We start from the raw sequence: 24,055 nt of genomic DNA, 5'->3' as shown, positions 1-24,055 counted from the left end.
GACCTTACAATGAAGCACAGGTCATATATAAATAAAAACTGCAAGTGTTGATGCAGGTATTTTCAAAAGTAAACTTTACCCCAGTGAGCACACAACAAAGCTGAGAAGTGAATCTCAATTTCATCCTGAGTGATAATCCCAATTCTATAGAAATCCTGATTCTAAGTGCACACATAGCTCTAAAAGCCCAGTGATGTGAAATAGCATGATTACAGCGGTGTTGTGTATTTGTATTTGTGTATTGTTACTGATGGGACGCGGGTGGCGCTGTGGTCTAAGCTCTTGGGCTTGCCGATTGGAAGGTCGGCGGTTCGAATCCCTGCAACGGGGTGAGCTCCCGTTGCTCAGTCCCAGCTCCTGCCAACCTAGCAGTTCAAAAGCATGCCAGTGCAAGTAGATAAATGGGTACCGCTCCGGCGGGAAGGTAAATGGCGTTTCTGTGCGCTGCTCTGGTTTCGGTGTTGCGGCAGAAGCAGCTTAGTCATGCTGGCCACATGACCCGGAAAAACTGTCTGCAGACAAACGCCGGCTCCCTCGGCCTGTAAAGCAAGATGAGCGCCGCAATCCTAGTGTCTGTGACTGGACTTAACTGTCAGGGGTCCTTTACCTTTTTATTGTTACTGATGAGTTATCTCCAAGTTTAAAATGTTTTTATACACAGTTTTTTGAGAAGAAACTGATATACTTTAGTTCAGCGGTCGGCAACCTAAGGCCCAATGGGAAGCTCCTGCAGCCAATGGGAAGCTGCGCACACCTCCGCGCTGGAAGGAGCGGTAGGAATAGCGTTTGTGCACACGCGCACACTCCGGCCCACTGTTGCATCTGCGAGACCGTGAACCGGCCCAAGCCACAAAAACTTTGCCAACCCCTGCTTTAGTTGTTTTTTTCAAGTTTAAGATTCTTGAATATTTGGGAGGTCAGCGTAACTAAGCAACTCAGGCCGTGAGCCAAATAATGCATCTAGCCAGAGACTCATCAAGCTTCACTACTCTATGTTTGGCACTTCTAAATTGAGAATTAAAAGGCTGTACAGAATGTGGAATGCCACAAGCACATGTAGCACGGCTAGAAATTTGGAGGATCTTTCATGGGGGACAGTGAAGAGAACCTTTTCAAACTAAAGCTTTTGCTGACAGTTTGATCCCAGCCAAAAGTTAACTTTCCAAGCTTTAAAGATTGCTGTAAAAAGATATGTTCATCCCAAGTCAGGAAATGTGTTTTAAAAACTTTGCAATTACACATAAACTTGGCATTACTAGTACTGGTAACATAAAACTGTCCTTTATGTATGAAGTGGCAAATATAAACTAACTGATCAACTAGGTAACTAAACTAACCTTGTGAAAGGCCAGGAACCACAGACACATGGAACTTAGGCTTTTATCATTGCCAACTAGAGGGGTGAGGCAAAATTTGAACCGGAGGAGTTCACTCAGTCACAACACTACTGGCATCTGTTATGCAACTCTGCTTCTGGAAACTTGACTCAACCACCTCAAAAATTTCCTTTATTCTTATGGTCATAGACCAATGAGCTTGCTGAACTGAATGTTAACTTTGCACCGTTGTTTTAATAGAAACAGAGGTAAGGGAGTTACTATAGATTTCACTCAAAAATCCAGGTAACCTGGCCAGGAAAAGTGGCATTATGTAGAACACATGCTGTCCTATAAATGTGGTTTAATCCATGTTGGAGTTCCCTACATTAAGAGCAGGGAAGCAAACTGAACAGGTGGCAATTTCAAAATCTTTGCACTTCTTAGCTTGATTACATGCCAGCCATAATCTTAAATGGTAGGTTAATAAATCAAGGGATTTATTTCCACATCCCAGGGCAGAATCGTGTTTCCTGGCAGCATCTACTAGATTCTGTGAACCATCTCCACTAGATTTAGAGAGCTAGGCTCCTATTTTAGGGAGCTAGTGGTTTATGGACTACAATTCCAGCAAACAGAGTTGCATTATAACAACATCTCTCCTACCCCTCCTGCCCAGAAAAAGAAAAAACGCCTGGGGAATAGAAGGGTGTTTACAACAGCATAGGTAAATTACAAGCTTGGGAAATGTGATGCTAATACTCGCTTTTCTTAAAATACAATCATGCTGTTTCTCAGATATCCACTATATGAAATGCCTATTCCTTAGCAGAAGATGTAACTCTCACAACTAGATGACAAGTATAGCATTATGTTGAATAGACCTTTATTAATAAAGTGGCAAGTGTTATTCATGAACTCTCCATTAGATTCATAAATTTTGATGCAATACTAGCAGCCCAGATAATGAGTATTAGCCTATCATTTATTCAACATGAAGAACATACATACATATAAATGTCATGTGCAACTTTAAGGGGTTGAGTAATTGGGTGATAGTCAGTGCTAATCATACTGAGAGTAGACCTATCAAAATCAAAGGATCTACTCACAGTATGAGTAAGCTGATTATCTTCTACAATAACATGCTGAAATATAATTAATTTGAACTTTCCTTTTTGTATATGTTGTACCTTCTGTTAATTACCTAACACACAACAATTCAAGTGTCGAAAGTTCAAGAAACTATACAAGAGCAATATTTGAACTGGCAAGCCTTAACCAAACTTGTAGAGTAACTCATTACTTCACTTAATTTACAGCTAACTGGCTGAATATGACCATACTTGGAAAAATGCTTTATGAAGTCTGATCTCTAAAACGAATGGGAGCCTCCTGTATATTTTACAGTGAAGACACATCTAGCAAATCAGCTTCTTCACTGTTCTCTGAATCTAACAATGGGTTTAAAATATGCCTAACTCAGTGTTGGGTTTAAGCCTAAGAAAGCAAGTCTTATTACAATTTTTTCTCTACAAATTCTCATTTTGTTTTGAAGGAAAACCCTCCACAAATATCAGAACACCCCCATCTTCCAATTTTTTCATCAACTACAACAACTTGCAAGAGAAAAAGAGAAGAAATCAACCAATAGAAGAACCAAATAATAATGAACAAGCAAGGGGGTAAAGTATGGTCACAAAAGAAAAGAAGAAGATACAGAGCATTAAATTGTTATGTGTAATATTAGATAGAGCCCTCAATCACCGTTAGTGGTTTTTCTGCATTTTTGCTCCCATTTAGAAGGCTGAAGATGAAAAGGGCTTCAGTGGTCACTTTCTTTGAATTCCTACATGCACTACCAGCATCAAGTGGCCACAATTTATATCTCTTAAAGGGAATTATTAGCATTATAATATAAGGAACTGTAATAATTAGATAGTGAAAGAAAACCTACGGTACTTTATTCAACCACAGGGGAATCAACGAGTACAATCCGATACATAGAGATCCAAGTGAGTCATGTTGAGAAATTTAGAACCCATTTCTGGAGCTTATGTAATGTCCCAATGACTTAAGTGCAGCAATTCAGATTCTTCGTGTTCTTTGCCCCCAGAAAGTCTTATGGGGTCTATTTAGGCAACCTATATTGATAACATCTGAACAGCGATCAGGTGCAACATGGAAACTGGATAAAGTTAGTTCATGGTTTTTCTATTCAACAATTCATTTAAAAGCCCATTACATCTAATAATTAAATCCAGAAACCGTTTTTCCTTCACAAGAATGTCAACAAATTATACTCTAGGTTGCTCTCTAGCTCAAGTATGACTCCTAACTTCAATCTGCCCAAAAGGTTAGAGCTTGTTTTAATATGTAGGACAGTAACTTTCTTGCTATAGGGAAGAGGCTAGTAACATGCATTTTAATCTTAGAAAAGAACATGGTAGAGCTGAAACAGAGGATTATCTTTCAAGGAAGCAGAACAGCCAACAATTTAGGAAATGGTTGTTGTGTAAAGAGATATGCAAAACAGAAAAATTATGATAAAATTCAATTTTATTTATGCAGCTTATCTAACTTTTTTTGCAAGGCTCATCAATATTGACTGTTACACATCAATATTGACTAGAAGTGTAGTATACATGCTATTTCGTAAAGTATTGCTTAATAGATCTAGATACATCTTTACAATGCTTTAGACACTGACAGATTGGATCTTCACCAAAACTACACCCGTAATGCTTGAGTTAAAAACTGAAGTTTATTAACTGTACTTCCTTGAATACCTGTACATGTAGCTGCAATGATACATGTTTTGTTTTGTTTTTGGCTCTACACTTGCTGGAGCACTGTTAATGCAAACTATTTGCTTTGACATTCTGCCTCATCCTAAAAAAAAGAAAATAACTCCGTAAAGTGCTTTCCAGCATCAGTGTTTTCCTTAACTACTCTCAAAGCTAAATGTTACCAAGGAGCTGGAGCTATCACAAACATTCAATAGTCAAGAGAGCAAAATTCACTACTGCTAGAAACAGAGAGCTTGGTCTTAGTCGTTGATCCAGAATTATTGCGTCCTCCGAAGAAATAGCCTGATGACATGAAAAGCCAGACAGCAATTTATTTTTTGCTGGTTTTGAGCGGAACATGTGATCCCTTGATATTGAGCTTCTCCACAGAAGGTTTAGGCTTCCTGGGTCCCTCAATGGATACCCTTGGGCGGGGGGTCTTCTCTCTGAAATAGTATTTAGAAAGATAGAATACTTGATCTTTGGGAAACAGGTTAGGAAAAATAAGGGCACTGAACTCTCATAGCCAGATAACAACCAAGCAAGCGCAAAGGCTATACTGTATTATTATCAGTTTCCTCACAAAACTAGAAGGTGAAACCTGGGGTCAAACTCTCCCTCCCCTCTTTCATTTCATTTAAAGAATTACAAGACTACTGCTTAAATCAATACACACCCATAGTTAAATGCAGAGACTTTCCTAACGGGAGAGGGAGTGAAGCAGGCAGATAAGACACAGCCTTCCCCCCCCCAGCCCAATTTACAGTCATCTTAATCCATGCAGGACCATTAAGTCAATCCCATGTTTCTTCCACAGGCTCTTTTTTCTGAAGGCCCTTCTCATGAAGGTGTCAAACTGAAACTGGAAAGTTCAGGATCAAGACTGGGTCTCCCACACCTGCAATCCAGCCGCAACCCAAGTGTGCTTGCATGGGTGGTGCATCACAACACTTGTCAACAGCAGCCAACAAATGTAATTGCACAAAACTGTCAAAGCACAGGAGACATCTACTTCAGTGAGAGCATTCTGACATTCTTTTTTCTTACAGAAAACTGGGAAAGCAGCGAAGCAAGACAACAATGATTTATACCTCCTTATTGCATCTTCCTTGCTTATGTGATGGGTGTTTCTATGTCTTGGTGCATCTATACCATTTCTTATTCCTGAGGGTTTGTACTTCAGAATCTCCTTCTGCCATTGTTCATCAAATGCATGAGCTTCACCTGTGCAACAAATGAAATTTTAAAGTGAGCATCCTTACTTGATGCAACCAGTGCAGGAAGTGTTTAAAAGTACTATATCCCAATACAAAACACAAATAGGGGGGTGAAGTGGAGAGAAAACATCCATACTAAATTTTATGTATATGTATGTGCACCTCTGTAAAACATTGGCAGAACTGTGTTACTACAAACAAAAACCCATGTAAGCCACAAGGTTTCTTACCTTCATCTAAATTAACAAATTCTTGATTCAGTTCCTCATCACCAGTTTTGTTGTTCTTGGCCTTCTGAACAACATGAGCACGATCTTGAATGTGATGACCAATAGACATTTTTTCAAGCCCACTTTCAGAATCTTTAAGTGCTTTTCTGGTTTCTTTAATCTGTATACACACACACACAAAAAAAATAAATTAAAAAGTCACCACTGAGAAACAATATTTTCAATTAGTATTTTGGATTTCCCTTTTCAAGCAAACTGTACAAGATTATGAACACAGTGTATGCAAATATCTTGTCTCTGCTGTAAACAGGGAGTGAAGTGAAAAGGAAACAGCATGTCAAACACACAACAAATGCTAACATCTGAACACAATATAGAACCAAACACAGTTGGAGCTTTACCTTCATTTGTACTGCGGCAGTTGCCATTTTGAAGAGATAAGCAGCTGTTCCATTTAAAAAACAGCTTGTTTCTTCAGGAGCAAGAACTGATGCAGCAAAAAGAGGGCAGACAAGGCAAATACCCAGTTGTGTACTTAATTCACTATTACTTGCATTCACTATTACTTGTTGAACCATGGCCACAACATGCATGTCTATGATCCACACAAAAAAGGAGCTGGGATCTATTCCTACCACCTCAAGGTCTTGATATTATTCTCTGTTAGAATGGTTTCAAAAACCACCAGAGCCTAATCTAAATATAGCCTGTGAATGGACCTTTCGGCTTCAGAGATAAGTGTGTGTTGGTATTTGCTACATGAAAGGGACACCAACTATTAGTATGTCATGCTAACCAACTTGAAAATCTTGGCTTCTGCTTATCGGCATGCTCATAGGTATATTATTAGAAGCTTTTTGATAACCAAGTGCTGGCTAGAGCTCTGAAGTGATCTGCTATAAGTTATTTTCAACAGCCTTCTGCTTATATATAATCATTCATGAACCTGACTTCAGGGTTCAAATTCAAATTCAAATTTCTTAACAAAATTAGATGTAACAGCTGTGAGGAAGCCAATGAAAGGGCATCTTAAGCATTATATAAGCATTTAAAAGTCAAGTACTTGGTCTGTACAGATGACACCTATTTTATGCCACTGCCAGTTATTTGTAGCATTGTAGGATATATTCATGTGTATTGTTGCTTAGCTTCTTCAACATTCCTCTTCAACTAATCTCACTGATAAATGCCATAAGAAGCAGTAGGCCAAGTTACACAACACAAACCCATGGTTTGGCACTATGGGATGAACTCTATGCTCACAAACTCACTTGTGCCCACCACTTAGTTGTCTGCTTCCAGGAAACCACAGCAAACCACATCTAAATGGTTTGTACTTGCTCTGCAAACCAGGGTTGTAAATGGGGTTTAAAATGGTAAAATTACAGTTTGTTATGAACATGAAGATTTACAAAGCTTATGCTCCCTCTACATTATTACTGCCCCATCCTTCATTCAAAATCCGTTGATTCATCTCAACGGGGAACCCCCAAACCCCAAGAGACTAACTTACCCCTCCTGGAGCCACACGTGTCTGAGCTGAAGCCTGGAAAACCTTTGGAGGTTCATCACCCTTCTTAGAATAAGTCATCACTGAGGAAGAACTGAATGAGTGAGCATTTGGATCAAGTGCCATTTTATCCTGAAGTTAAACATAATAAATGATTAAGAACAGCGTAAACACCAAGACAGAAGTCCATAGCAGAAGCCTAGATTTAATGTTGTATAATGCTCCATTTAGATTAGGAAAGGAGAAAATCTTATGGGACTGCAACTCTCTCTAGTATTCAAAATGCCATAATGGCTGTCCTAAGCCTGCCAAGTGTTCAGAATGACTAAGCAGTGAAGCCATTCACTTGGAGAACAGAATTTAGAACCATGCTTATTGTACATAACAGCAGATTTGTAAGCAGTCGCTTGCTTGGGCACCTGAAGCATGTAAAAATACACTCCAGGACACCATATGAATTTAATGAAGAATGCTTGTGTAGTTTTTAGTTTAAACATTAAGGAAAATACAAACTTACAAAATTTCTGTGCAATTCCATCATACTGTTTCTCATGTTTGACATCATTCTGTCCATTGCAGAGAAATGATCCCTGAAATCCATGTTCTGCCAGAAGAGAATTGAAAAGATAATTAAGGAGAAACATACATTCACCATGAGGTTCTTGACACTGTGTGTATATATTTATATATATATGTGCACACAAATACATTTTTACTTCTTTGAAGGGCACAGCAGAAGAAGGGAAGAGACCACCTTTAATAATCCCCATTAAAAAAAAACACAAGCGAACATTAAAAGCAAGCAAGAGTACCAGGGTAAAAAGTACGAGTACAAGGAACAACAACAAAGATTCCATGTGTGTGAGGTGGTGAGCACATGATGCTTTTTAAACCAAGCATTTTGATTTGATTTGTATCTGTCTTTTCCCCTCTGCAGATCTAATAGCAGCTGGGAAGCAGGGAGTAATTCAGAGTGCAGAAAAGGCATTAGTTAGAAAGGCTTAGGCACCTTCTTCCAAAGCGACACTTCCCCAATTTCCAAAGCAGCCCTGTGGGGTTTCTAATTAGCAAAACCAAAACCATGGCAGATCCCATGTCACCTCTAGTCTGGCCCTTAGTCTACTAGAGAGGAAAGTGTGAGAGGCTTTTTGAAATACAGTTCTCTAGAGGGATCAGAAAGGCTTTTCTCATTAACCTCAAATGAACTTGGTCAAAGGATGGACTGATTTCATGTAAGAATTTTTAGGAGAGATTTCCCAGCCATTGTAAATTTCTGAAATCCTACTGCACAGTAACTGCCTGAAGTAACTATCACAAAGGTAGCTAAAGTAATGTTGAAAAAAAAAAGCCAACTCAAAAAATGAAAGCCCTCCACAAGTGAATTTGAGAATGTTGCAAGGTATTAAAAGGCAACACCTTGTTCCTGCCTTTTTTCTTTTATACAGTAACATTATGTAGTTATTCACTGGGGTAAAGGGAACAAAAATTAATTATTTTTTATCATTAAATGCTCAAAAAAGCTGCACTCTTTTGTATGGACTATTTGAATTGGCTAGGCCTAGATCAGGAATTTATGAGTTGATAAAAGAATCTATGACTCAGATTCCAGTCTATGATTTATTATATGTAATTTAGGAATAAAATTTCACTTGCTGCAAAGGAGAATATGGTCTGTTGAGAGTGCACAACAAGTAGGCTTATATGAAAGACTGTTGACTTGGCTCCAGTGTCTGTTATGACTTCTCAGTTACCAAGGCTTCCGTTTACATAGATACCATTTGTCACATGCATTCCAGCCGATGGATTACTAGCACAAGACACATGAAACATTAGCAGAAGCATGCAAAAGCCTTTATAGGAAGTAAACTGGGCTCACTGAGAGGATTAATGTAAGATATAATGGTGACTTTATGTACCATGTATAGTGGAAAATGCAGGAGAAAAAGCGAGGAGGTGTAGGTTTGGCTTTATGCAGCCAACCCTTCCTGTGAGTCCTTGCAGGAGCACTCCTGCCCTTGAGAGTGGTCCAGTTAGGGCTTGATTGCCCAGATTAGGAGCCCATATATGCACAGGTGATGGCTGTGGACATATCCAGTCCCACCTGTTGAGGCAGGTACAAATGGTGCAGGGCAACGTGGTTGAGGAGAAAGCGGATGATGGACCAAACACTGCTGAGGCTTTCCACAGTTGGATCTGGTGGAGGGAGGGTATTGTTTCTTTGGAACTGTTCCTTTGGGGTTATTTCTCATTGTAAGAAGGTTTACTGTTTGAGGGGGTTTTTGTTGTTGCTGTTTGATGAGGTTTTCCTATTCTGTTCAAATAAAAATATATTTTCCTTCATAGACTGACTACAAAAGATCTTTTAAAGAACCTGCAGTGTTAATTGGCAAAACACTGTGTGCCAAAAAGCTTCACATTTATTGGCAATTAAACCCAAATTCTGTGCAGAACTGGGCACATCTTATAGATATTTGCTTGGTATAGTCTATGCTAGGCTGCAAATATATCTGTAATTTTTGAGAAAAGGGCCCGGGAAGCAGAAAGAAAGTAAAGCGAATAAAGAAATGGCCAGGGAAATTGAACCTCAAGAACAGTAAATGGTATACCTTCCAGAGAAAACAAGAAGCTGTGGTATTAACTTCCAAGCCATAATTTCTGGAAGCTTCATTAAAGCATCTCTGATTATTTAAACTTCAACAGACAATGGTTCCCATACATTTATAAACTGTCTCCTGGAATTATGTAGACCAAAAAATACAGAAGTTGTTTTTCTTATAAGCGCAATGCTCCCTGCATTCCATGACCAGTGAATTCACAACCCTGTGGAATACACTCGGATGCCAAACATAATGTGGAGAGACAATTCAGATTGATAAGAAAATTATTATGAAAGGTATATATTCGTATCTCTTACTTCTTTCTTCCTTTCTGCTTTTATTCTTTTCCTTTTTTGCTCCCTCTACATAAGTTTCTATATTTTCTTTTTTCCGTTTAAGTTTGTGCATTTTGATTTATGTATATGTGGAATAAAGGTAAAGGTACCCCTGCCCGACAGGGCCAGTCGTGACCGACTCTAGGGTTGCGCGCTCATCTCGCTCAAGAGGCCGGGAGCCGGCGCTGTCCGAAGACACTTCTGGGTCATGTGGCCAGCGTGACGAAGCTGCATCTGGCGAGCCAGCACCAGCGCCGCACACGGAAATGCCATTTACCTTCCCGCTATAAAGCAGTCCCTATTTATCTACTTGCACTCAAGGGTGCTTTCGAACTGCTAGGTTGGCAGGAGCTGGGACTGAACGACGGGAGCTCACCCCACCGCGGGGATTCAAACCGCTGACCTTACGATCAGCAAGTCCTAGGCACTGAGGTTTTACCCACAGCGCCACCCGCGTCCCTATATGTGGAATACAATCAATTTAAAAATATATTATTAGCTTCAAAATTATAATAGTCCTAGGCAAAGCATAGAAAGAAAAGGAAGCAATTTTTCAAGCCCAGCAAGAAGTCAGCAACAGAATGCCAACAATTAAGCGTCAAAGTTGTTAGATAAGCTTGTGAAGACAACCAAACTTCAAAGAATATCCCAACCACATTTAGCTAGACTGTCTCCCTAGCTTCAAGTAAAAGGCATTGTGAGATACCCATTCTACACAATGGATTGTGAGGGAGGAAAGAAATCATTTGACTGCTATTTATCTTCTTGCAAGCAGAGAACCCAATGAGTTCAAATCTGTACTTTAACACTGAAGAGGGGACCAGACCATTAAAATAATTAACATTTTAAAAAACAACTGTTTGCCAACTGCCAGGACAATGTTACAAGGATGGGGGGGGTGGCATTGCAGATGTTCACTGCTTCTTTAAAAGCTATGTGAGTGCTCCTATGCTGGAATAATCCTGCAAAACAGCAGGCTAAATACCACAGAGCAGTGCAAGGCACATGGATGCGGAGAATCTCACTCATCACTAAAGGCAGGGGTAGGCAACATTCTAGATGTTGTTGGACAATTCTCATAAGTCCCAGACAGCATGGCCAATGGTCAGTGATGGAGGTTTAGTCCAACAACATACGGAGGGACAAAGGTTCCCTGCCTTGAGTAACGGTATCACAGACATTATCACACTCCATAGCAGCAGCAGTGGACATGCCAACAGGAAGAAGGGCAAGACGTACTTTGAGAAAAGAAGAAATCAGTAAACAAACAAACAAACAAACAAACAAGTTTTTCCAACTTGAATGCTGGGGAAATGTGGTGCCTCTATAGTAGAAGTACTACTTTTCAGCATTCATTTGAAAAAGGTCTCAGAAGAAACCCAAAGGTGGAAAAGGAGTCCTTAAAGAAGTTTCTGGGTATCTACCACATTTCACAGAAATGTTATTCAAGGTCAAAGGAGAGAAGCCTATGTCATTAGCATAGTAGACCCAAAGCTGAACCAGCCACTTGCTTGATATAGTGCTATTCTCTAGTAACGTAACTTTTTGGAACATGCACTATTCTTTGCATATTAAAAAGAAATAGTCCAATAAATAACATTCTAGACCTCTCTCAATGCAAACACCACTACTGTACTCCAAATCAGTGTAACAAAAACAGTTCAGAGACTTTATGGAAATCTTGTGTGTTTTTACCCTTGTGGCAATTTATTTCATGCATGCAGAAAAGAGAGATGGTCTTGCATATTAGCATAATTTCAGTCTGCACAGGAAGTTTAATAGTTAGTTCACAAATGGGGGGAGGATTCTAAAATGCATTTCACAAAGCTTACTGCATTGTGGGAGGGGGCAGAAACAGAACCAGACAGACATGCCCACATCAGCAAAAAATTAGAAACTCGTGTTTGTTTAGTATACTAACCATGCCACCAAAACAGCCAAAAGGCATAAGGGGGGAACTCATTGCCTGAAAGAGAAATACCAGCTCATATAAATTACTGCATTAGTGCTACTGTCTAAAGCAGCCTTCACCAACCTGGCAACCTCTTGATGGGAGACTACAACTCCCATCAGCATGGCAAAGTCTGATCTAAAGAATGAAAGCATGCAGGGTACAATCAGATTGTAGTTTTTCATGAAATCATCTGCTGCTATTTGCATATGTGGCACAGCTCACACTTTTTGCCACTTAGTTTACCTTCTAAATTTTGAGTGACATTTTCACCTTACTGAAGAGGCTGTATGTGCTACTGGTGCAGGCAAATGTCTTGTACCATCATCCTGCCTTGTCTCCTTTTTTACTGGAACTTTTGTCACCCAACACTTGAGTTTTTAAACTGTTAAATTCCAGCACTGCACTTGATCACCTAGGAATTTCATAAATTTCCAGCTGCAGATTTAATATGCTATAAACTAATTTAGTTATGTCGTAATCCCAAAGCTCAGCTACTTCATTAACCTTATTACCACTGGCCCATTTGAGACAAATTGGGACAATTTGGGGAGCAGACCAGTGAAAATGGAATCGTGCAAATTCAGCATTGTTCACACAACTTTTAAAAAACTGAACCTACACTTCCAACAGAGTGGAAGAGGAAACTTGTATGCAGGAGATGTATTTTTTAATTATTTATATTTTATTGAAAACATTTCAATTAAACAAAATAAAGTGAAAAAGACAAAAAAAAGAAACTAAAGGTGCATAAAAATACAACAAAAAGAAAAGAATGGAAAGAAAAACACTATAATTCCATACATACTTGTAAAACACAAATGTATTTAAATGAAATTATTAATTTAATCCGTATACATTTATTTTTAACGTACTATATTTTTTTATAAATGCAGGAGAAGTATTTTACAGTTTCTTCTGGGACAGAGAAGGACCAAAATCTAAAGTGAATACTATTTTGGATGGGCCCTTAGGACAACAACATGCTTATATCACCAAGCATTAGAGATCTGTATTTTAGTATACTGACCATGCCACCAAAACTGCCAAAAGGCATAAGCGGAAAACTCGCTGCCTGAAAAAGAAGCATCAGTTCATGTAAATTTGTATATTAGTAACATGGTTTAAAGATTAAAATACAGAAGGAAGGCATGCCCAGATCACCAGAAGACAGAGTTTAGCATTTAGTATACTAACCATGCCACCAAAACTGCCAAAAGGCATAAGGGAACAGCTCGTCTGAAAGAAAAATATCACCTTATGTGAATTGCTGCATGGTGTGTCAGATGGTTCAAATTAATAGGGGGGGGGACTTAAAACTCCCTAGCTCAAATTTAAATAAGGCACAGCATAACCAAAACAATGAAGGACCAAAATAGAAGTGACGGTGGCAGCCATACTGTTTACATGTAAGCAGGGGGTGGGTTTAATTTTTACTACTGGAGGGATAAGAGACAAACCCTCCACCACATAATCTTCTTATGATCCATTATCCAAACTCCTCCCATAACAACCTGGATCCATTATCTGAAGTGAACTAGGCTGAGTGAACAGTGCCATGGGCAACAAGCTACAGACAAGTAAGACAAGGGAAGCAGGATTATTCCATTCCTCTCACCCCTATGCATCCCTTTTGATGCTACAATTAGATGCCCCCCACCCCTGCTTTGTACATGACCAGGGAAATGTGAAGAAAAATGGCTGCTTCTGTCACATCTAATGTGGTCCCTGAGATTGTATAAACTATGTTTAAATTGAAAGTGCCTAAGTTTGAATACATGTGCTTTTGTGTACCAAAGTATTGCCATGTACCTTTAAGTTCTATACAGTACTTTACAGTTTTCCTGCTTTTCCAGATATTCAATTCTATTTATTTGCAGTCACGATTAGCCAGTTCAGATGGAGAGAAGTTGATTAAAACCAACAAATCTGTTCCTACTCAACAGATAAATTTTGGTAACTAAATTTCAAAGAGCTAGAATAAACTGCAGGTCACAAAAATTAAAATAAGTGATGCAGCTACTCTGCTACAAGCATTCATTTTATGTAAAAGCAAGAGATTAATGTAGAGTTAGCAATGAAATACATACATATTCTCTAAAATATTCATAGAACCCTGGCGTTAAACCAAATCATCTCTCCCATGTCAGCAGTTTCAAAGGTCATTGCAAAGAAGTTCTGAGTAAATCTATCACCATATACAGAATGGTCTGACTTATAAATCCACAGTGAAGAAATTATATGCTAGTACACACATATAAATAGATGATGCTATAAACACCATCTAATATGAGAATTCAGCCAACTGGTCTTGAATATCTCTGCATGAAAAAATGATTGGAGAGTCTGGATATAAATCTGAATTCCCCAAAGCATGCATGAAAGGTACACTTACATCAAGCTATCACATCAAAATGTATTTTACTACAATAGGCATTTTGTACTTATTCATTTAACACTATGTTTTACAACGCAAAGGCTCATGGACATGCAAAACCAACTGTGCCCATCTATCACCTACCATCTCTATCTCCTTCATTCCTAAAACTCATTTATTTCTATCCTCATGTAATTCCTACTCCTTTGTTTCCCCAGAGTCAGACAACAGTAACTTAACTTTATTTTGGAGGGCAGTAGGAATTCAGACACACACTTGGAAAATCTTCCCAGCACTCAACCAAAGAGGAGTACCGTATTTATTCTGGTAAGTGATGCTGCCACAGCAGCCTGTTTTGCAATATAGTAAAAAGTAAGTAAGCTTATGCACATTCAATTTGTGTGCATTCAGCTTTACGTGCTTCGCCAAAAAAAAGGGGGGGGGGAGCAGAAAGGGAACAGGCATCTGGGGGGGAAACTTTGGCAATCCCACCCACCATTGCACCTCATGTATTTTGACTATATGCAGTTTTGGCTTTAGGTGCAATCCCCAGAATGTAACCCCCACATAAGCTGCAGTCTTAGTGTGTATTGTTTGGCCTTCCACAAATACGGACTAGAAGCTTTTTAGCAGCAGCTGGAATAGTGAAGGTTGCTCGAACTGGTGTTAAGATTAATCTCTTAACGAAGGAATATTTTTAACATTACGTATGACCAATCCCAATTAGACTACTGACGGCTGCAAAAGACGTGGGTTGATTTGTGTTAAATGGGCCTGATTTTATTAGGAGAAAGGAAAGGAAATAATAATGCTAAATAACAGACGAAAGCAATATGTGGAAGTAACATAAGCTCACATCATTTCAGAGGGAGAATCAGTTTAAACATTACTCTTAGAGAACTTGATTCTTTCCAGGTTTCTACACATTATGTCCTTGTAAAATGAATGCAATAACACACAGTCTGTGTAAATCCAAGAACTAATAATATGATCAGGTGCAGAGACAGTCATCAGCACAGCAACCTTACTTCCTAAATGCAAAGCCCCTCCAGCTGGGTAATTCTATCCCCCAGTCAAACTCCCACTGCTTTGGTGTATCCTTCTGTAACTGGATATATTGAGACCTAGGATTGTTTTCAACTCCTAAAAAAGCATTGCACTCTGGTTATAAACTGCAGCCCCTTTGTATGCTTATGCTTGAAGGGCTTATTAGGGTCCCCCAACACACATTATAATCCTAAATAGCATTCTTACAAAGTTTGGGGGTTTTTTTAGACCATAATAAGTCACATACAATATACAGTGTTAAGATACATAGAGTCATTGAACTTTAAAATAAGCTACCATGTGCAACCGAGTGTGTTGTATGTTGACACTGTTTCAGCGGCTGTCAACTAACATGATTTTTTAAATTTATTTGTTCAAAACACAATGCTAGGCTACAACTCTCATCATCTTTGACCATCAACCTTGCTGGCTGGGACCAATGGAAGTTCAAAGTTCAAAACATCCAGCAGGCTACAGATTCCCCAGCTCTGCTACAGAGAAGTTTTAAGAAACGACTAAATGACTAAACAACAACAAAGCATATAGACTGGTCCGCATCAAATACTTAATTTTTTTTTTTTTTTGCCATTGCCAGAAAAACAAGCTTGTAAAAAACTTGAATGACTGAAAGAACTCTATTTAGAAACAGTGCTTAGGCAGTCTCTATGTGTTCCAACAATTGTTGCACCAACTTGGCCCATCAATTTAAATGCAATTGTTTCAGATAGGTGAATTGAATTGGCATACTAACAGATACCAAGTATGTTTATAAGGAACATATTCTGGGCCCTTTTCTGTTCAACCAGGTCAGAATAACTCCCCGATTTCTGATCCGGGTAAGATATGAATCTCCACAGCCAAAAAGATTTCTACTGTCCAGTGTAGAGTTGTGCAATGGTTTAAGGTAGCTCCCCGAGTTCTAACGTACTCTTAGATGTGCAATATGTATGACAGGCACTCAGAGCAAGAGTGTTTGGAATTTGTAATAGAAAATAAAATGTGAGGGCTTTAATGGGGGTGTTTGCATTGCTCTATCTGGTCTTTTTAAAAGACAAATGATTAGTTAACTATGTATTCTTTTCTGAACTGTAGATATAAGCCTGTAATTCAAGGCAGGGGTGGGGAACCTCTTTCAGCTCAAGGGCCACATTCCATTCTGAGCAACCTTTTGAGGGTCACATAACAGTCAGTACAGCAGCTAATGTCATTTTTTTACTTCTGTACACACCCCTGTATCCTCCTGGAGACAAGCAAGAGCCATTATCAGAGTTCGGGGAAACATTCAACTAAATGTAAGTTCCCAGGCTTGCAATTGCAACAAAAGATGGAGAAGCCCAAGTGCATCTTTGCATATCTGATTAAATGTTTAAACGTTTGCTGAAAAGTCTGATGCTGCTCACAAAAGCAGAACTGAATCTGAAGCAAACCCAACTGTTACGTTACAAATAGAAATGCTTCTAAACTAGAAGCACACAATCCGGTGGCTACCCCGCAGGTGACAGTTTCTGCTGCTGCTAGCTTTATTAAAGCATCAGTTCCCACTGTATAGTTTACTGATCTTGGCACAATTCCACACCCCCTGTGGTTATGTTACCCATGAATGCAAATTCCACAGGCTTAGTTTTGACACTAAGTAGCCAACAGAAGATATTGTAAAAGTCAACACACCTAAATAAATACAGTCTTCCAAACCCCAGGAACCAAAATAAAAATGTAACCATCACATTTTTTGAAGCAGAAATATTACTTTATCATTACATAAGTGGATACCTTGTACAATAGTGAATATATAAGTAAAGCAAAATGTATTACAGTTACATATTTGAAGTTGCTATGTCTATTAAGTTTCCTGTCAATTTATTTAAGTTCTTTATCAGCTGATGCCAAGACTTGCAATGCCAGCAAGACTGCAACCCTAACCATGTCCATTCAGAAGTTATGTCCTTTTGAATTCAATGGGGTTCACCATTAGGATTGCAGCCTTAGATGGAATATACTATCACGTCACTAAGCATGATGTTATAGTACTGTTACAGGTTTGCATAATCAAATAAACTTAAGGATCAATGTGCCAACTAATACATCTTTCTACAGGAGACGGGACCAGTTAGAATGCAAGTTTCAACACATTAAACCTTGTTTAATTTATTTGCTCCATGAGTTAATATTCTAGTTTTTGGTGGTTATTTACAAGGAGAGTTAAACATCATTATCTCTAATTTACATGAGAGATGCACCAAGAGTAAACTGACTGGCCCAAGTACCAAACCAACAGCTGGGGGGAGTGGGGAAGCAAGCTGAGATCCACCATACTTTGTCACTGATTGCAGGTAACCTTCAAGACTATAAAATGACATACCTTGTGATTGTCTCTCAAAGCAACCTGAGAATCAGGACGTCCTCTTTGATGTAGAGCTCCTTCCCCACCATCTTTAATTGAGAGAAATGGATCTCGTCCAAAAGGTTCAGAAAAGAAACGACGCATATGATCATTGTGTGCGGCAAATGGATCCCTAAAGATAATATTAAGGGCAGGGGTGAGAGAGAGAGAAAAACAGCTCATATATAGCCATGCATTTAGAAAAAACAGTCAAGATTCCAAGGTGTAAAACTGCTATCTTGATGGAGAGAGTGCAGTGTTTACCCTACTTAGGACAGCCATAGCATACTGCTGTCTTAAATTAAAATCAAAATCGCTGTTACACAAAGAATATTAGGAAGTGGCATACTCGAAATAGTGACTCATACAGAGTGGCAACGTGACATCCTCTAAGGTCAGATAATTTTGTAACAGGTAGAATGGGTTCATTCAATATTATCATTCCTAATACAGACTCACAGCAAAATTTATTATTCTTAAAGGAAGCCAACTGAAAGGCTCTTAGAGCTTCATAGGAGTCTAAACCATTTCTCTGAGCATGCAAGTAGTTCTTCCAATTGACACTGGTGTGTTCTGGCATGCAGTTTAGAAATGACTGAGATAGTGTATATAATTGTTCTGTCCTTGGCACCTGAATAGGCATCATTTCAACATGGAAACAGCAGCCAGTCTGCTGTGACTGTTCTCCTATAGATTCTTATCCCTTGAGCTTAGTCTGCATAATTTATTTTTTAACAGAAATGCTTTATTAGAACAGCCGGTTCAGTACAAGAGACCAGCCACAGCAGATGACTGTAATATCAAGAGTGAGATAATACAGAGAACTTCTTGGCTAACTAAATGCACAGGACTGTCTTTTGCAGGAGGGAAACTGTTTCTGCACCTGTCTGCGCTATTCAGGAAAAAACTTGGCAGGACCAGAAAACATTTTGACTGAGATCAACTAGAGCTTCCCTGGAACAGCTGCTTGGTCAGGGAGACATTTATAAAACCAATTTTATCCTAGACAGTATTTCTAGCTTGCCAGATCAAGATATATCCTTGTGAGGCTGAGGAAGCTTTCCTATTAGTACACAGTTTTAGAAATTAGCTCCAATGTGAAGTAGCCCTATCCACTTGCATGATGATCTAGTCTGCAATGTCTAGAATAGCACTTGCTATTATAATTTGGATTAGACTCTGAACAGCTTCCAAACCAGACAATGGTCAGCCATTATGGTTACTAAAATAACAGAACTGCACAGTCCCTACATGGTGTGTGGGTACACACACACACATTTTGTAATTGTTTTATTTTGTAATAGTTGGGAGCCCTGAATTTTGGAAAAAGGTTCATAAAATTGTGAGATTTGAACTAGGAGCTTCGTAGTTCACACTTCCTTTCCCTATACTGATAGGATTCTATTTATCAGACTACCATTACATGTTGACAGCTTCTATATAGGACTTTGTGCATTGCTGGCCTCAGCATCCATCCATGGTTCTATTGCTTCCCACATGTACATAGCATGGGTTCTATTAACAGGTACTCCCTCATGTCACTCCAAATGCAAAAGAGTAGGCAGACAATAAAGAAACCAAAACAAACATCCTGTAGAGACTATTCCCAAAATGCTTTAGTGGGTGCTTGCTATGCACTTTTCAAACTTAATTTCTGCTAAATTGCAAAGGAAATTAGATGACTAGTAAAAGAAACTAGGTGCAGGATTAATTTGAGGCTCAGAGTCAGTAATGAACCCTTTGGTCCCAATCCAGCAACACTACTGTGGACCTTCTAGAAGTGTAGTATCCACAGGCCAATACTTTTGCTTCATTTGCACCTCCCATCTATTTCTTCCTAAGCAGCAGCAAGATACGTTTAGACTTCTACATGAAGACTAAAAGGACAAGATTGCGGTTAAGAAGAGGGAGGATCGAGTGCAAAGGAAAGAAGCTGCCTGTGCATGCAAGCCTTTGGATCAGTGCCACTGGATTTCAATACAGTAGGAGTTGGCTGCAGAGCTGACATAAAAGCTGAGAACCTTGTCAAGGACTTTAAAAGAGCAATCTAAAAAGTTGCTGACACTATGTAAAATCATCCACAAGTTCCATTCAGATTTCAAAGGATGTGTGACCTTGTACAATTTTAGCTTAAGGGGATACATCAGAGACAGGATTGGGTGTGTACTAACTAAGGGAGTTCCCAAAACCAAAACACCTGCATATACAGTGTTAAGAAAGCATTAGGCCTCCTGAGTCCAGCTTAAACTGAGCTATATAATCAAGACAGATTACAACTTTTAAGTATGGACCTAGGCATGAAGATGGCCCACTGAGTTATATAACTTCTGTTTGGGCATTCATCAAGCAAAAGCTAATACTGTATCAGAATTTGGTTTTAAACCCATTCTGGGTTTAACCAGGCCATAAAAGTTAAAAGGTCAACCACAAGCTTGCTATATAGGTCCTCCCCCACCATGTCAAATGCTGAAGTTATTTAGGGTTCCTTACAAACATGTAATTAAAGGAAAGTTGCAGAACTTCAGATCCTATACATGTTGAGTGTGAGCCACACAGAGCTCAATTAAATATACAGAGGATCACAGCCTTATATATATTTTTTTATAATACCCATCTACTCAGCCTTATTTCCAGGTAAGCCTACATAGGATTGTAGCATTAAAGGATGACTATGCAGTGTTTACTCAGAAGTAAGTCCCACTGTGATCAATGGGTTTTATTCCTAGTAAGTGTGTTTAGGATTAACCAGATACAATGCCTGACATATGTAAAATTTATATGAACAAGAAGAATGATTCCCAGGTGCATTTGGCCTAGATTACTGCAGGAGAAAAGTAATATTTTAAGCTATTTAAAAGAACATAAATCATTTTCTCTCCTCCCACCCCATGTTCTATTGTGACAGAACAAAATGAAATACATTATATATCATTTCCCACAAATTGAAGAAAATGTTTAAAATAACGTTTGTGAAAAAACAGAGGCTTTTTTGTTAGGCATTTTAGGTACAGGGATTCCGAAAGAGCAGAAAAGACTATTTATGTATGCGACAACAGAAGCAAGAATATTACTGGCCCAGAGATGGAAAGAAGATAAAGTTCCAACCAAAGAAGAATGGCTAATGAAGATGATGGACTATGCCGAAATGGCAAAATTGACCAGGAGAATCAGAGACCGGGATGAGAAGAAGTTTAACAAAGAATGGGAAAAAATATAGAATTTATTTAAGAGAACATTGTAAACAACTAAAAACTTTGGCAGGATTAGAGTAATACTTGTAATGTACAAAACACAATGGAAAAAGGTAATGCTGTTGTTAACAAATTAGTTAAAACATGGATAAGCTGAAAGAAAAAGGGATTGACATTGAAAACCAGAGAAGGGCGGTGCGAAGTCTAGGGATTCTGAGAATCCTAAAAGTGAAGGGCAAACAATATGTTTAAATTGTAATATGTTATGTACAACTCAATTTAAAAAATTATATAAAAAAAGAAATAAGTTTTATGCCTTCTAATTTTCAGTACTTACTCAACATAAAAAACTGAGTTGCAAAAGGGTCATTAACTGCTCTCTAAAAATGTCTTTAATTGTGTTTTTCCTGCTGTGCACTTTCATGCTATTTCATGCTACTGGAGACCACGTTTTTTATACTGCAGAAGTAACAATGATAAAGGGAACACATGAAAAGATGCTAGGCTTCTGAAAGTAAACACAGAAACAACAACCACTTGTTATCTGAAAAATAAAAATAAAAAACACGCAGTGTTTTAAAAAGGCTTTAGAAAGGCATCCCTTTCAGCATTTCAGCACGAAACTTAAAAACTTCTTGGGAGCAAGAGAAAATACGGTTGTTTATATAGGTGCCACTTTCAGCATCTTGGAAACATGGGACTGAACCCCTTTTACTTCCAGGTCCTGAGAACAGCACTGCTCACACCAAATCTTAGCAAGGCACCAAAAGAACACTCCAACCATTCTTTTCCTGAGGAGGCCAGTGGCTCAGTTCCAGAACTCTGGGAAGGCTTCAGACACACACCAAAAGGGGGGGGGGGGACCAGGGGCATCTTTAAAACCAACAGCTTTATTGTAAAGCAAGCTTTCATGAACTACAGCCCTCTTCTTCCATTGCACGCCTCATCCAGGCATAACACAGTTCCGTGGGAGCAGAGGGACTAATCTGGACTGGATCCAAACTTAACTTAGTCGAGCTTAGGGTCCCCCAAGGAAATCAACGAGGCCACAACGCAGTTATTATCGCTTCGATTTCAAGGGGTGCACGTTCACCTAACTTAAGAGCATAACTGTCAACTTTTCCCTTTTCTTGCGAGGAATCCTATTCGGAATAAGGGAATTTCCCTTAAAAAAAGGGAAAAGTTGACAGCTACGCTTAAGGGCCTGCACCCAGATCCAGCGAGGACATGAAAATGCAAACTTTTTTTATTGCACCTTCGCAACGGGGGCGGGGAGGCAAATTCTGCTGAAGTGAATAAGCAAGGTTGAGGTGGGGAGGATAGTAAAAGAGAATTCAGCGACCTTAAAAGGAGGGTTGTGAATTATTGTTGTGTTTGAGGGTTCCCCCCCCCACCGTCAGGCTCCGCTCTCTCTCTTTTTCACACGTCTGGAGAGAAGGAAGGTCAGAAAACGGTCGGCGGGGGTGTGACAAGAAGAGGAAAAGGCAACGGAGAGATGCGCATCCCAGAGGGAATGTCTATGGGGCAAATGGGGGAAACGCCAACGCCGCCTTCACCGCCTCCCTCAGGGCGACGCCGTGAGGGACGGAGCCCCCCCCCACGCAGCCCCCCCCTCATAACCCAGGCCGACCCCCCCCCCTCCCGCTCACCGAAAGAAAGGATCCTCCTCGAAGATTCTGGACCAACCCCCGAACATGGCTCCGGCTCCTGAGGCGCCTCTCGCGTTTCTCCTTCAGCCCGCCGCGTCCCGCTCGAGGTGTTGCCGCCGCTCGCGGGCCTCCCCTGACGACGGGCTCTAAGGAGGCGAACCGCCCGCTCGGCCGCCACGCCCCTTCTCACTCGCCACGCCCCCCTCGGAACCCTGCGCTTCTCCTTCCCATTGGCCCTGGCGAGCATCCAACATGGCGGCGGGCGACAATAGGGCTGGAATGCTGCCATGGCAACGGGCTCCGAGGCACGGCCTCCCTCTGGGGCCCGGCTGCCTTAAGTGGTCTTCAGTTCGCTGTTCCGCCGCCGCCCCTCTCCCTCCGCCCCAAAGTTCCGGCTTCCGGGGAGAAGCTACCCGTCATATGGGTATTGCGGTGCCAAGGAGGCAGCGCCGAGTTAACATGAAGGCTGCCCTTCCTTCCTTCCTTCCTTCCTTCTATCCATCCATCCATGAGAGGTTTTTTTGCTTTTTAAATAAATTTAAAACAGGAGTCTGATATAACAACGAATACATAAAAAGCGTACACATTTTGCAAACGAAAGAAACCAGCAGCAGTTTTAAAAAGCAGGATAATATATCTGAGTTAATTGTTTTATTAATATGTAATTTAAATTGTATGCTGCTTTGATGCATTTTCCAACTCTCTTATCATTTTTGAGAGGCGGCAACCAAATCTATATACAGCATTATCAGAATAAATTGTTTTATTACCACCCCGCACCTTTCCAAATGCAGTTGCATCATGGATTGTTGTTGTTTAGTCGTTTAGTCATGTCCGACTCTTTGTGACCCCCTGGACCAGAGCATGCCAGGCACTTCTGTCTTCCACTGCCTCCCACAGTTTGGTCAAACTCATGCTGGTAGCTTCAAGAACACTGTCCAACCATCTCGTCCTCTGTTGTCCCCTTCTCCTTGTGCCCTCCATCTTTCCCAACATCAGGGTCTTTTCCAGGGAGTCTTCTCTTCTCATGAGGTGGCCAAAGTCTTGGAGCCTCAGCTTCACGATCTGTCCTTCCAGTGAGCACTCATTTTGACACTGCTAAATTCAGTGTCCAGCAACCCATCTTAACACTCCAAGCACTGAACACTTAACTAAATCTAGGAATTGATGGTGCCTTGCACCCACAAACTTTGGCACCCACAAACTCATAAGTAAGACATGGTTTATCGTTCATTTCCCCCTTTTACTTGACAAAACTAAGTATTGGATTCTTGTGATGGCAGCGGAAATATGATCTGAATCATTAGAGGAAGTAAGCTGTCCTGCTTTAAATGACATAATCATAAATAAAATAAAAAAATTCCTTCCAGTAGCACTTAACACAGACACTGGCACCAGAGCCTGCAATAAACCCAGATGCCAACTTTGCTGCCACATACACCCGGACAACACCATTACTGGCCCCA

At 39.9% G+C, this 24,055-nt stretch overlaps 1 protein-coding gene across 8 annotated transcripts; it reads right to left on the bottom strand.

Moving 5' to 3' along the window:
- Positions 1-2,185: 2,185 nt before the first annotated feature.
- On the bottom strand, positions 2,186-22,833 carry MLF1 (myeloid leukemia factor 1). 8 transcript variants are annotated; one of them, XM_083504538.1, is made up of 10 exons: positions 22,590-22,767; positions 17,729-17,882; positions 13,143-13,184; positions 12,976-13,020; positions 11,916-11,960; positions 7,580-7,666; positions 7,066-7,194; positions 5,553-5,712; positions 5,197-5,329; positions 2,186-4,551 (listed from the first exon to the last, which is right to left on the bottom strand). In XM_083504538.1, the coding sequence occupies exons 1-10, from the start codon at positions 22,634-22,636 to the stop codon at positions 4,437-4,439; spliced, it is 957 nt and encodes a 318-aa protein (XP_083360664.1). In that variant the 5' UTR covers positions 22,637-22,767; the 3' UTR covers positions 2,186-4,436. The 8 variants fall into 8 exon arrangements, with proteins under 8 accessions (XP_083360664.1, XP_083360667.1, XP_083360666.1 ...); XM_083504541.1 differs by lacking the exon at positions 22,590-22,767 and adding an exon at positions 21,278-21,394; XM_083504540.1 differs by lacking the exon at positions 12,976-13,020.
- Between the last annotated feature and the right edge of the window lie 1,222 nt (positions 22,834-24,055).

The sequence above is a fragment of the Podarcis liolepis genome (assembly GCF_965112155.1).
Source record: "Podarcis liolepis genome assembly, chromosome: 5".
NCBI classification, from domain to species: Eukaryota; Metazoa; Chordata; class Lepidosauria; order Squamata; family Lacertidae; genus Podarcis; species Podarcis liolepis.
This window is presented reverse-complemented; position numbering and strand designations above follow the sequence as displayed.